This window comes from Meles meles, chromosome 7 (genome assembly GCF_922984935.1).
Source record: "Meles meles chromosome 7, mMelMel3.1 paternal haplotype, whole genome shotgun sequence".
Classification (NCBI taxonomy): Eukaryota; Metazoa; Chordata; class Mammalia; order Carnivora; family Mustelidae; genus Meles; species Meles meles.
The window spans coordinates 40765179-40778487 of record NC_060072.1 but is presented as its reverse complement, the minus strand read 5'-3'; the positions used below and the strand labels follow the sequence as shown (position 1 = coordinate 40778487).

At 38.4% G+C, this 13309-nt stretch overlaps 1 protein-coding gene across 3 annotated transcripts in view; it reads left to right on the top strand.

The window, feature by feature from the left end:
- The window catches only part of NAV3 (neuron navigator 3), a 621657-nt gene that overhangs the window by 441198 nt on the left and 167150 nt on the right, over positions 1-13309 (top strand). For all 3 annotated transcript variants that reach the window (XM_046013459.1, XM_046013458.1, XM_046013457.1), the window contains exons 10-11: positions 6522-6630; positions 7328-7711. In XM_046013459.1, coding sequence (XP_045869415.1) covers positions 6522-6630; positions 7328-7711 — 493 coding nt within the window. The remainder of the gene's footprint in view (positions 1-6521; positions 6631-7327; positions 7712-13309) is intronic.

The following is a 13309-nucleotide window of genomic DNA, read 5'->3' as shown; positions in this document are numbered from 1 at the left end:
GAGTGTCTACTTCTGGGCTCTGTATTCTGTTCCATTGATCTGTGTGTCTGTTTTGTGCCCGTACCATACATCTTAATGATTACAACTTTGTAATAGATCTTGAAGTCTGGAATTGTGATGCCACCAACATTGGCTTTCTTTTTTCAACATTCCTCTGGCTATTTGGGGTTTTGTAGGTTCCATATAAATTTTAGGATTATATGTTCCATTTCTTTGAAAAGATTTGATGGTATTTGGTAGGGATTGCAATAAATGTGTAGATTGCTTTAGGTAGCATAGACATTTTCACAATATTTGTTCTTCAAATCCATGAGCACGGAACATTATCCATTTCTTTGTGTCTTCCTCCATTTCAATCAAGAATTCTTCATAGTTTTCTGAGTGCAGATTCTTTGCCTCTTTGGTTAGATTTATTCCTAGGTATCTTATGGTTTTGGGTGCAATTGTAAATGGGATCGACTACTTAATTTCTTTTTCTTCTGTCTTGTTGTTGGTGTATAGAAATGCAACTGATTTCTGTGCACTGATTTTATATTTTGACACTTTACTGAAATCCAGTTTTTGGAGTGGAGTCTTTTAGGTTTTCCACATAAAGTATCATATCATCTGCAAAGAGTGATAGTTTGACTCCTTATTTGCTGATTTGGATGCCTTTAATTTTTGCTGTTGTTGTTGTTGTTGTCTGATTGCGGAGGCTAGGACTTCTGGTACTATGTTGAATAGCAGTGGTGATAATGAACATCCCTTGTTCCTGACATTAGCAGAAAAACTCTCAGTTTTTCTCCATTGAGAATGATACTTGCTGTGGGTTTTTCATAGATGGCTTTCATGATATTGAGGTATGTACCCTCTGTCCCTACACTTTGAAGAGTTTTGATCAAGAAAGGATGCTATACTTTGTCAAATGCTTTTTCAGCATCTATTGAGAGTATCATATGGTTCTTGTTTTTTCTTTTATTAACGTACTGTATCACATTGATTGATTTGTGGATGTTAAACCAACCTTGCAATCCAGGAATAAATCCCACTTGGTCATGGTGAATAATCCTTTTAATGTACTGTTTGATCCTGTTGGCTAGTATTTTGGTGAGAATTTTCGCATGTGTGTTCATCAAGGATATTGGTCTGTAATTTTCCTGTTTGATGGGGTCTTTGGTTTTGGGATCAAGGTAATGCTGGCCTCATAAAATGAGTTTGGCAATTTCCTTCCATTTGTATTTTTTGGAACAGTTTCAGGAGAATAGGTATTAATTCTTCTTTAAATGTTTGGTAGAATTCCCCTGGGAAGCCATCTGGCCCTGGGCCCTTTTTTATTTGGAGATTTTTGATGACTGCTTCAATTTTCTTACTAGTTATGGGTCAGTTCAGGTTTTCTATTTCTTCTTGGTTCAGTTTTGGTAGATTATAGGTTTCTAGGAATGCATCCATTTCTTCCAGATTGCCAAATTTTCTGGCATATAGTTGTTCCTAATATGTTCTTAAAATTGTATGTATTTCTTTGGTGTTGGCTTTAATCTCTCCTCTTTTATTCATGATTTTATTTATTTTGGTCCTTTCTCTTTTCTTTTGATTAGTCTGGCCAGGGTTTATCAATCTTATTAATTCTTTCAAAGAACCAGCTCCTAGTTTCGTTGATCCCTTCTACTGTTTTTTTGGTACCTATTTCTTTGATTTCTGCTCTGATCTTTATGATTTCGCTTCTCCTGCTGGGTTTAGGCTTTCTTTGTTGTTCTTTCTCTAGCTCCGTTAGGTGTAGGGTTAGGTTGTGTACTTGAGATCTTTCTTGTTTCTTGAGAAAGGCTTGTCATGATACATTTCTGTCTCAGGACTGCCCTTGCTGTGTCCCACAGATTTTGAACAGTTGTTTTCATTATCATTTGTTTCCATGAATTGTTTCAATTCTCCTTTAATTTCCTGGTTGATCCATTCATCCTTTAGTAGGATGTTCTTTAGCCTCCATGTATTTGTGTTCTTTCCAATTTTCCCCTTGTGATTGAGTTCTACCTTCAGAGCATTGTGGTCTTAATACATGCAGGGAATGACCCCAATCTTTTGGTACCAGTTGAGACCTGATTTGTGACCCAGGATGAGATCTATTCTGGAGAATGTTCCATGTGCAGTAGAGAAGAGTGTGTATTCTATTACTTGGGATGGAATGTTCTGAATATATCTGTGATGTCTCTCTTGTCCAGTGTGTCGTTTAAGGCCTTTATTTCCTTGTTGATCTTTTACTTGGTTGAGCTGTCTATTTCAGTGAGGGGGATGTTAACATTCCCTACTATTATTGTATTATTGTCGATGTGTTTCTTTGATTTTGTTATTAATTGGTTTACTTAGTTGGCTGCTCCCATGTTAGGGGCATAGATATTTAAATTGTTAGATCTTCTTGTTGGGCAGACACTTTGGGTTCGATATAGTGTCCTTCCTCATCTCTTAGTATAGTGTTTGGCTTAAAATCTAATTTATCTGATATAAGGATTGCCAGCCCAGCTTTCTTTTGATGTCCATTAGCATGGTAAATGCTTTTCCACCTCCTCACTTAAAATCTGGAGGTGTCTTTGGGTCTAAAATGAGTTTCTTATAGACAGCATATTGATTTTTTTGTGTTTTTTTTTAATCCATTCTGATACCCTGTGTCTTTTGAATGGGACATTTAGCCCATTTACATTCAGGGTAATTATTGAAAGATATGAATTTAGTGCCATTGTATTGCCTATAAGGTGACTGCTACTGTATATTGTCTCTGTTCCTTTCTGGTCTACTACTTTCAGGCTCTCTCTTTGCTTAGAGGAACCCTTTCAATACTTCCTGTAGGGCTGGTTTGGTGTATACAAATCTTTAAGTTTTTGTTTGTCCTGGAATCTTTTTATCTCTCTTTCTATTTTCAATGATAGCCTAGCTGTATATAGTATTCTTAACTGCATGTTTTTCTCATTTAGTGCTCTGGATATATCATGTCAGTTCTTTCTGGCCTGCCAGGTCTCTGTGCTGCCAATCTCATATTTTTACATTGTATGTTAAAGACTATTGTCCCGGGCTGCTTTCAGGATTTTCTCTTTGTCACTAATACTTGTAAGTTTTACGATTAGATAACGGGGTTTGGACCTATTTTTATTGATTTTGAGAGGGCTTGTGTGTGCCTCCTGGGTTTTGATGTTTGTTCCCTTGGCCATATTAGGGAAATTCTCTACTATAATTTGCTCCAGTATACCTTCTACCTCCCTCTCTCTTCTTCTTCTGGAATCCCAATGATTCTAATACTGTTTCATCTTATGATGCCACTTATCTCGCAAATTCTTCCTTCATGGTCCAGTACTTATTTGTCTCTTTTGCTTAGCTTCTTTATTCTCCGTCATTTGGTCTTCTATATCACTAATTCTCTCTTCTGCCTCATTTGTTGTAGCAGTAAGAGCCTCCATTTTTTATTGCATCTCATTAATAGCTTTTAGATTTCAACTTGGTTAGATTTTAGTTCTTTTATTTCTCCAGAAAGGGCTTTTATTTCTCCAGACAGGGTTTCTCTGATATCTTCCATGCCTTTTTCAAGCCTAGCTAACACCTTGAGAATCGTCATTCTGGACTCTGGATCTGACATATTGCCAATGTCTGTATTGATTAGGTCCGTAGCCTTCAATACTGCCTCTTGTTCTGTTTTGTGTGTGGTGATTTTTCCGCCCTGTCATTTTATTCAGATAATAATATATGAACGAGAGAATAAAATAGTAAAAGGGTGTTAAAGACACCAGGAAAATGTACACCAACCAAATCAGAAGAGACCCAAAATTGGGAGGAGAAAAGAGGGGGTAAAAAGAAGTTTAAAAAAAATTAAAGAAAGATCAATTTATATATATGTATGTATATATATATATACATATATATATATATGTATATGTACATATATATATATATGGTGAATAGAATATAGCCATCCACTTGATTTTGGGTGTATTTTGGTCCCTTAGAAGAAAGTACCTCCCAAAATTTTAAAGAAAAAAAGTTATATATATACAAAAATAAGGGTAAAATGACAAAGGGATTGAATATGACTGTCAAGATGAAAATTTAAAAAAAGTTCTAAAACAGGAATTGATAATTTGGTTGGAAAAACAAAGTGGAGAGAATGTGCTCAGGCTGGAGACTAGAACAATGCCCTGTGCTATATTTAGGGTATATTTTGACATATTAGAAGAAATATTATGCCAAAAAATTTTTTTAAGATAAAACCCTATATGTATACAAAAAATAAAGTTAGATCCAATGCAGGATAAAATATGACTGTAATAATGAAGATTTTAAAAATTTGTGTTTTTTTTAGAAAGGTATTGTTAAGATAAACTAGTTAATAAAATTTAAAATAGGAAATAGGAAAAGTTTAAAAAATTAGAAAGAAAAAATAAAATAAAAAAACATTAATTAACTTTGCAAGACTAAAGAATCATGGGAAGAAAGCCATGAATTCCATTCTTTGCTTTCCCTTCCTCTGGAATTCTGCTATTCTCCTTGATCAGTGAGCTTGGTCTTGTCTGGATGTTCTTGCTGATCTTCTGGGGGAGGGGCCTGTTTTAGTGATTCTCAGATGTCTTTGCCCAAGGCCCAACTGTGCTGCCCTTGCCAGGGCCTGGCCTAAGCAATCTGCTCGGGTTTGTTCTTGGGAGCTCTTGTTCCCTGTACGTTTTCTGTAGAGCTCTGGAGGACGGGAATGAAAATGGTGGCCTCCCAGCCTCTGGCCTGGAGGAGCTGAGAGCTTGGTTCCCCACTCCTCAGTGCACCCTCCTAGAAAAGTGGTCAGTCATTCCTATCTCCCTGGCCTCCAGCCACACTCCGAACTCACCTGTTCAGTGACCGAACATTTCAGTCTCTGGCACACAGCCCCATTTGGAGTCTCCAAACGCAGCAGATTCCTGCCTCCAGAGAAGGAAGTTGGGTCTCCCCAGATCTGCCATTTGTGGTGTCCCTGCTCAAAAAGCAGTGGTCTGACTGTGCCATGGATCACAGTTTAAGGTTACTCTGAGCTGAGAGTCTACTCCTCAGCTCCATCTCTGTAGCCGGCTTCCCCACTCTGATACCTGTGAGCTCTGCTACACTCAGACACCCCTGATCCTTCTGTGACCTCGCAGGTCCTGAGACCACACTGTCCCTTTGAGGGTTCCACCCCTGGTTGGCCTCTGAGTGATGTCCCTCAGTGGAGCAGACTTTTTTTTTTTTTTAAAGATTTTATTTATTTATTTGACAGAAAGAGATCACAAGTAGGCAGAGCAGCAGGCGGGGTGGGGGGAGGAAGCAGACTCCCTGCCAAGCAGAGAGCCAGATGTGGGGCTCGATCCCAGAACCCTGAGATCATGACCTGAGCTGAAGGCAGAGACTTAACCCACTGAGCCACCCAGGTGCCCCTGGAGCAGACTTTTAAAAGTTAGAATTTTGTGCTCCGTTGCTCTGCCGCTTGTCGGGAGCTGGCCCCTCCTTCCACGGCCTCTCTTCCCATCCCTTCAGATTCACTTCTCCACACACCCTACCTTTCAGAAAGTGGTCCATTTTCTGTTTCTAGAATTGCTGCTCTTCTTTTCAATCTCATGTTGGGTTGACGGTGTTAGGAATGCTTTGATAACTACCTAGCTGAACTCCTGGGACCTAACATTAACTCAGTCTACTATATCTCTGCCATCTTGGCTCCTACTCCTCATCTTTCTTTCTTATTAAAATTTCTCTACTTCCTCTAGTGTGTCCGCATGTTCTTCTCAGTCTCCAAATAGACCAGTTTCAGATGGCCACTGGATTGGAAGTATTACATGTCCATAATCAAACTCATTTAATGGCACCTCTGCATCTAAAAGACAGGTGGTGGTTGAGCAAGGCCAGCATTTGTCACATTGGAAACCTGCGGGTTTCATGCCTATTAAACACATGCTGGGTTTAGATGCTAGGGACTTTACTGGGACTCTGTTGTCACAGGGTATGTTGTGAGTCCCTGTAGAAAGTGTAGAAAAATCAACATATTTTTATTTAAAAATATAGCCACCCCATGTTAATAAAAGTCTTATAATGGTGTTGCCTCTGTAAGAAAAGACCTCTATCTTATTCCCCAGAGCCCAAATGTGTAATTGCTACAAGGTAAGTTTATCTTACTCTTCTGACTAGACCTAGAAATAGGTAATTATGAGATTAATTAGGATCCAAATAATTTCAGATTTTTAAATTAAGCTCAGTATTATGGAGTACTAAATAGTATATTACTGAATTAATCACTGTCACTTTGCAATGATTAAGGTCATGGATCTACAAAGTATTATTATATTATCATCACTTCTCATCAGTTATTACTTGTAATGATACATTTGTTTCTATTCACATTTTATTGAATGAATGTAGAAAGAAGAATTAAAATTTTCAGATAGTAGCCATTTGGAATTTCCTACCTATTGTTATATTTTTAAGGAGAAGAATTTATATTATCTATGTATGCAATTATTCTGAGATCAGTAAATGACTTGACTGACAAAGATATTATTATGTTACTTTTCCAGGTGAAGACCCTGAAACAAGAAGAATGAGAACAGTTAAAAACATAGCAGATTTGAGGCAAAATTTAGAGGAGACTATGTCTAGTCTTCGTGGGACCCAGATAAGCCACAGGTTTTTTTTTCTCAATTCTATGTATTGTTGGGCCAATAAAGAAAAAAAATGACTATTAAGAGCTTAACGTCTTATAAGAATAAAGAAAAAGTTTATTTTCCCCTTACTATTTTTCTCACTTAAATTTTACATGACATTCAACTGACTACTTCTTAGCACATACCATAGGACTTTTTCTCCCATCCATCTCTTCTTCCATAGAGTGTTCCTTTCAAAGTAAAATAGCTACTGAAATTACCACCATCACTACCAAGTAGATTTCCATGCCTGTGACAAAGAGCAGTGGGCAGAAGTTGCAGTTGAAATGCATCTGGGGCAGGACTGGGGATGCGGTTTACAGAGAGACTCTGAAACATTAACTGGTCTCAACTTCCAGAATAGTTCTGGGAAGCCACTGGGGTTAGGTGAAGGGTTTGTTGAAACTGTGAAACACAATTTTGCTTTATCTAAAATGTGACAATGACCTTTCTTTCAAAAGCGAAAAAAACAAAACAACAATCTTCTAATGCATGCCCCATCCCACATGCTGACATCTGCAGAGGTGTTTTGCATCTCATCATGAAAGTATAATTTGACTTTCATGAAAATGACATACTTCTAAGAAATGACTCAGCTCTAGCCTTTCCCATCTTCATGTATTCTTGGTCTATGATCCCAAATGAATCCGAGTATAGTTCTTTCTTCATTTGTTTGCCAGCACCCTGGAAACAACATTTGACAGCACTGTGACAACAGAAGTGAATGGAAGGACCATACCCAACCTGACAAGCCGACCCACTCCCATGACCTGGAGGTTGGGTCAGGCATGTCCTCGACTTCAGGCTGGAGATGCTCCCTCCCTGGGGGCTGGCTATCCTCGCAGTGGTACCAGCCGATTCATCCACACAGACCCCTCGAGGTTCATGTACACAACACCTCTCCGTCGAGCAGCTGTCTCTCGACTGGGAAACATATCCCAAATTGACATGAGTGAGAAAGCAAGCAGTGACCTGGACATGTCTTCTGAAGTCGATGTTGGTGGATATATGAGTGACGGTGATATCCTTGGGAAAAGTCTCAGGGCTGATGACATCAATAGTGGGTAAGTGGCCTTGGTCTCTACCAACATTATGCAGACAGGGAAAGTGTTCTACTAAGGTGCATGAACTGGAGAAAAAGTAATTCAGTTAGCTCACAAAGTCATGAGAACTCATGAAAAATTGAAGGTTGTTTGGGGATGTGTCAGACTCTCTCTTCTGCTCATTCATGAAGAGTAAAATATCTAAAACTTCTATAAAATCTTTTCATTGCAAGCCCTTAAATCTTTCTGTTGTTAGTTGAGAGAACCAAATGTGCCCTGTGCTTTTTGGAGTGATTTTCACACGATTCTTAAGTCACAGATTTTGTAGTAAAAGATGTGGGAAGGGGACAGGAGGAGTTTTGCTGCGCTGCTGGATTTATGTTTTCAATTTCGTTTGTCAAAACTGCCTCTAACTTCTTTGAAGACAGATATTTTCTAACTTTCTTCAGTTATGCACCTCCAATCTAACTTGAGGGAAAATCATTTTAGAATTGAGACTTTCAGTCTCTTTTGATGGTATCAGATTTTTTTTTAAAATCATAGCCTTTGTTTTTCTTCTGTTTTCTATTGTAATCTGCAAAAATGTTGTGATTATAAAACTCTTAAAGATTTTGGCAATGTGGAATATTTATCCCAATCTGAGAATAAACCCCAATGGAGGCAATAGGATGCTCTATTAAGGCTACTTCTATAAATAATTATAATTTCTTACAGATACAAAACCTTATCCTAACTAGCCACGATTGTATAATGCTAAGGAAAGGGGAGACTTGCATTAGAAGTCACATACATCTGGCTTCGGGGTACTTGGGTGGTTCAGTGGGTTAAAGCCTCTGCCTTTGGCTCAGGTCATGATCCTAGAGTCCTGGGATCGAGCCCCGCATCGGGCTCTCTGCTCCGCAGGGATCCTGCTTCCTCCTCTCTCTCTGCCTAGTTGTGATTTCTCTCTGTCAAATAAATTAAAAAAAAAAAAAAAAAAAAAGAAGTCACATACATCTGGCTTCAAAACCTTGGCTCTGTAATGCAAGGAAAAGCTTCCCAAATCAATTTTGTAATTTTCATGATTTCCCAAAACGAAAAATTTAGGGATTTGACCTACTTTTTGTCCTTATACATCTGAGAGAACCAGTATCAGAAAGCATTCTTCTATATGAGTAACCTTCCTGACTTCCTTCATGAAAGAAAAGAAAAGAAGAAAAGAAAAAAGAACATCTTATTTGAGAGGTGACAGACTTAAAAAAAAAAAAAATTACAAACAACTTTCGATCAGATGTATAGCTCTGCTGTGATGTCCCCATATTCAGTGCTTTCATATGTGCTCCTTCCCAGATGCCTAAATTCCAACAGTTTAGAATTAGGGAGACAGATTGCAGTCAGTTAGGGTAGGAAGTAGTTGAGATGCTGCTGGAGTCAGAGTCTAATTTAAATTCCTTTCTACGATTTGCTGTCTGTGGATGCCATGGGGGCCTAATTTGCCCAAACTCTTTGTTTTCTGTAATAAGGATAAAATTGCATAATCTCCACAAAATTATTAGGAATTAAGGAAATAACCCACAAAATTGTACTTACTCAAAGCCTGTCATAGTATGAGAGTTGAGTAAATTTGTCATCAGCATCATAATTCCATTTATTATCATTAATAATCATACTAACTTGTAGATATTATTGTTGTCATTTTTGTCCATATTAAATACCATCTGGGGGTGAGGATACCCAGTTTGGGCAGCACAGGAACATTGAAAGCGTGAACCTTTTCTCCTGTCTTTCCCTTTTCTCACCCACTGTTTCCACTCTCACTCCTATCTCCTCCTCTTTTCTTTCTTCATCTCTTTAAATGAGAGCATATGTGTTTTTATATTCACTACTGGATGAAGATTTATTTTTTATTTAAATTCAATTAATGATTGTATGGTGTATTATTAGTTCCAGAAGCAGAGGTCAGTGATCCATCAGTCTTTTTTTTTTTTTTTTAAGATTTTATTTCTTTATTTGACAGAGAGACACAGCAAGAGAGAGAACACAAGCAGGGGAGTAGGAGAGGAAGAAGCTGGCTTCCCACTGAGCAGGGAGCCCAATGCAGGGCTTGATCCCAGAACCCTGGGATCATGACCTGAGCCAAAAGCAGCCACTTAACGACTGAGCCACCAAGGCACCCCTCATCAGTCTTACATAATACCCAGTGCTCATCACATCACCTGTCCTCCTTAATGCCCTTCACCCAGTTATCCCATCCCCTTACACTCCTTCCCTCCAGCAACCTTCACTTTATTTTTATGGTTAAGAGTATCTTATGACTTGTCTCCCTCTCTGATTTCATCTTGATTTATTTTTCCTTCCCTGCCCCTATGATCTTCTGCTTTTGTTTCTTAAATTCCACATATCAGTGAGATCATATGACGATTGTCTTTCTCTGATTGACTTATTTCGCTCAGCATAATGCCCTCTAGTTCCATCCACGTAGTTACAAATGGCAAGATTTCATTTGTTTTGATGGCTGCATAGTATTCCATTGTATATATACACCACATCTTCTTTATCCATTCATCTGTTGATGGACATCTGGGCTCTTTCCATGGTTTAGCTATTGTAGACATTGCTGCTATAAACATTGGGGTGCATATTCCTCTTTGGATCACTACATTTGCATCTTTGGGGTAAATACCTAGTAGTGCAATTGCTGGGTCTTAGGGTAGCTCTATTTTCAATGTTTTGAGGAGCCTCCATACTGTTTTCCAGAGTGGCTGCACTAGCTTGCATTCCCACCAACAGTGTATGAGGGTGCCCCTTTCTCTGAATCTTCGCTAATACCTGTTGTTTCCTAACTTGTTAATTTTAGCCATTCTGGTGTGAGGTGGTATCTCATTGATTTGAATTTGCTGAGTAATTGTTCATGAGTCAGGTGGCAAAGTGGAGTGGAATGCTAGGGACACTGTAGTTTCAGGATTCTTGGGGCGACAAGAAGATAGGGGTGCCTGGCTGCATCAGAGTTCCCAGGCACTGGAGCAAGGGAACTGGCTGCAATCAGTTAGTCTAGGAGTGTGCTCTCAGCTTGGTGTTGCCATAAACCTTGAATCGCAGCACAGTTCAATGACAGCTCTCCGAGCTGGGGCACAGCAAGCAGATGATCTGCAGGGAGATCCCCTCTTCCATCCCCCTGAATAAAGATTTAATTATATACATCAATATAGCATATTTATATATACACCTATATGCACATATTAATGTATACACACATATACACATATACATAGAATACACACACATACACATACACACACACACACAGGCAGTCAATCTCCTTATTTGCAGTAGTCACCACATACACTGAATTAGTGAATACTGAACCGTTGCTCCTAGGGGAAATACATAGTTCCTGTGAGCTTTGGGTTGCAACATTTTTATCAACTCATCAGAATATGATCTTGTTTTATGTGTATTTCAGTTTAAAGCCACCTTATTTGTGAATTAATACGTATCATAGACTCATTAACATTGAGCTCATGCCTTCACAGCACTGTAATTCATGCCTAAATGAGGTTTATCTAACTCATAGTTTTCCACAAGACACACCACAGCCTTCCTACAGTTGGAAACACAAGAATACCTCAAGACTACATTTGAGGGGGCATTTTAAGCAGCAGAATCTCCAACAGGGAGCACAAAAAATGCGCAAATGTGGCTCTAAAGAGCCTGTAAAAAGGAGACATTGACAGTAAGGGAGCTGAATCAAGAGGGAAGAATGTCACCTTATTTATTTGACCTCAGCTGGGAATGTCCTCACGGGCAACTCAAATTGCTGCTCTGTGCCTGTCCGTGCATCATCATGGAAGTGTTGCAGTTATTGATTTGCAAATTTTAGCAAGTAAGCAAATTTGTAAATATGGAGTTTGTGAATAATGAAGATTGACTATTTATTTATATACACAGAAAATGCTTATCTGGGGAGAGAAAACATGCATATCTTGGGAGCAATTTAAATCAGAAATCAATGGACATTGACAATGCAATGTGCGAGTAATTTCAAAAGTTTCGTGCAGATAAAAACTTAGCTAAAAGTTCAGAAGAAAAAGAAAATGTTAAAACCAGGCATGAGATAGAAAGGAGGGGATAAGAAAAGGAAATAGTTTAATTTAAATAGCTATAGAGGAGGGAAATGTATTAAGAGAATATCTGTAAGAAAAGGAGAAATATTGTAGAAAGAATGTCATTCAGTGAACTTGACTAAAATATAATTTTTAGAATCAGAGGAACAGTTGGATTAGAGGACATTCACTGACCTTTCCTTTAATCGAGATTCATGGTATCTGAATATTTAATTTTGAGAGATAGGGTCTATTGTGACAGGCCTCAATAACATTACGCTTACATATTTAAACTTTGTACTCTAAGCAGTGGAAATCACTGTTTCTTAAGATTATTTAGTAGCCACACAGAATAGGTCATGAAGATGATTTCTGAAAGTCTCCCTCAGGGGAAATCTGCAAAATGTATTGAGAGGAGAAGCTCTGATGGTAGATTTCAGACAGTACTGCAGAACTTGAGGTCCAAGGTCTATAGGCCAGAAATATGGGAGTAGCCTTGATGGGGATGAAAGGAGCGGAAAAACTGTTATGGGAGATATCACAGAGGAGAAATTTACGGAAAAAGTGATAGGCTATTCATAAGGGCTTAAGAGAGGCAGTGAATTCAGGTATGATGCCCATTTTGTAAGCACCAGAAATGGGAAATTATAGCTTTAGAGAAAATAGGCAGAGAAAGAGGCTTTTTTTTTCTTTTTTGAGAAAGCAGAAGGTAGATGATGGGTGTAGAGTTAGAAACATAGAGTTGACGACATTGTGGTATAAGTTGGAAAAGCAGTAGTTTTCAGGGTAGAGATATGGCAAGTGTGGTCTCCTATAGAAGAAGATAGTGGAAATTGTGGGAGATGTATGGACTTCTGGGAAAAGAATAGCGAGACGGAGCCTGAGCTAAAGTGTGTATCCAAAATATATTTCTGAGTTCACCCTGTATGCCAGGCAGCATTTTGGGGCTGTGTGTGCAGGAGTGAGCAATATAGGCAAAATACCACATGACCTTCATGCTAGTGTTTTTTATATTTTCGTAAGTGCTCATTTGTTCGGTGAATGCATAACTAATATATACACATTTGTAAGTAAGTATGTGTGTATACATTCTTAGATTAGTAGTTTTTTCTCAAGGCAGTTTTTTTTAAAACAGCTGAGTTCTATATATAATAATATATATTACAGGCCTACCTATACTCGGAAGCATTTGTATTTTCCAGGATTCCCGCTGTATTAGTTAACAGTTACTTCTGTAAGCAGGAAATCTCAAAATCTTGTAACTTAACCCAGAGTTGATTTCTCCTTCAAATAAAACCCTCGCTGGTATTTCTGTCCTTCAGTTGGGAATGTCCACCATATAGTCTCTCAGAGAACAAGGTTGAAGTGAATAATTCTGTTACCATCCCACCGGCTTTCCAGGATCACCCTGAGCATTGGTATTCAATAAGCAGGTGGCAAAAGAGAAGAAGAATCTTGGTGTGAGAGTATTTCATATGTACCAAGCTTACAAGCGGTGCAGATAACTTCTACACACATTCCCTTATTCAAAACAGCT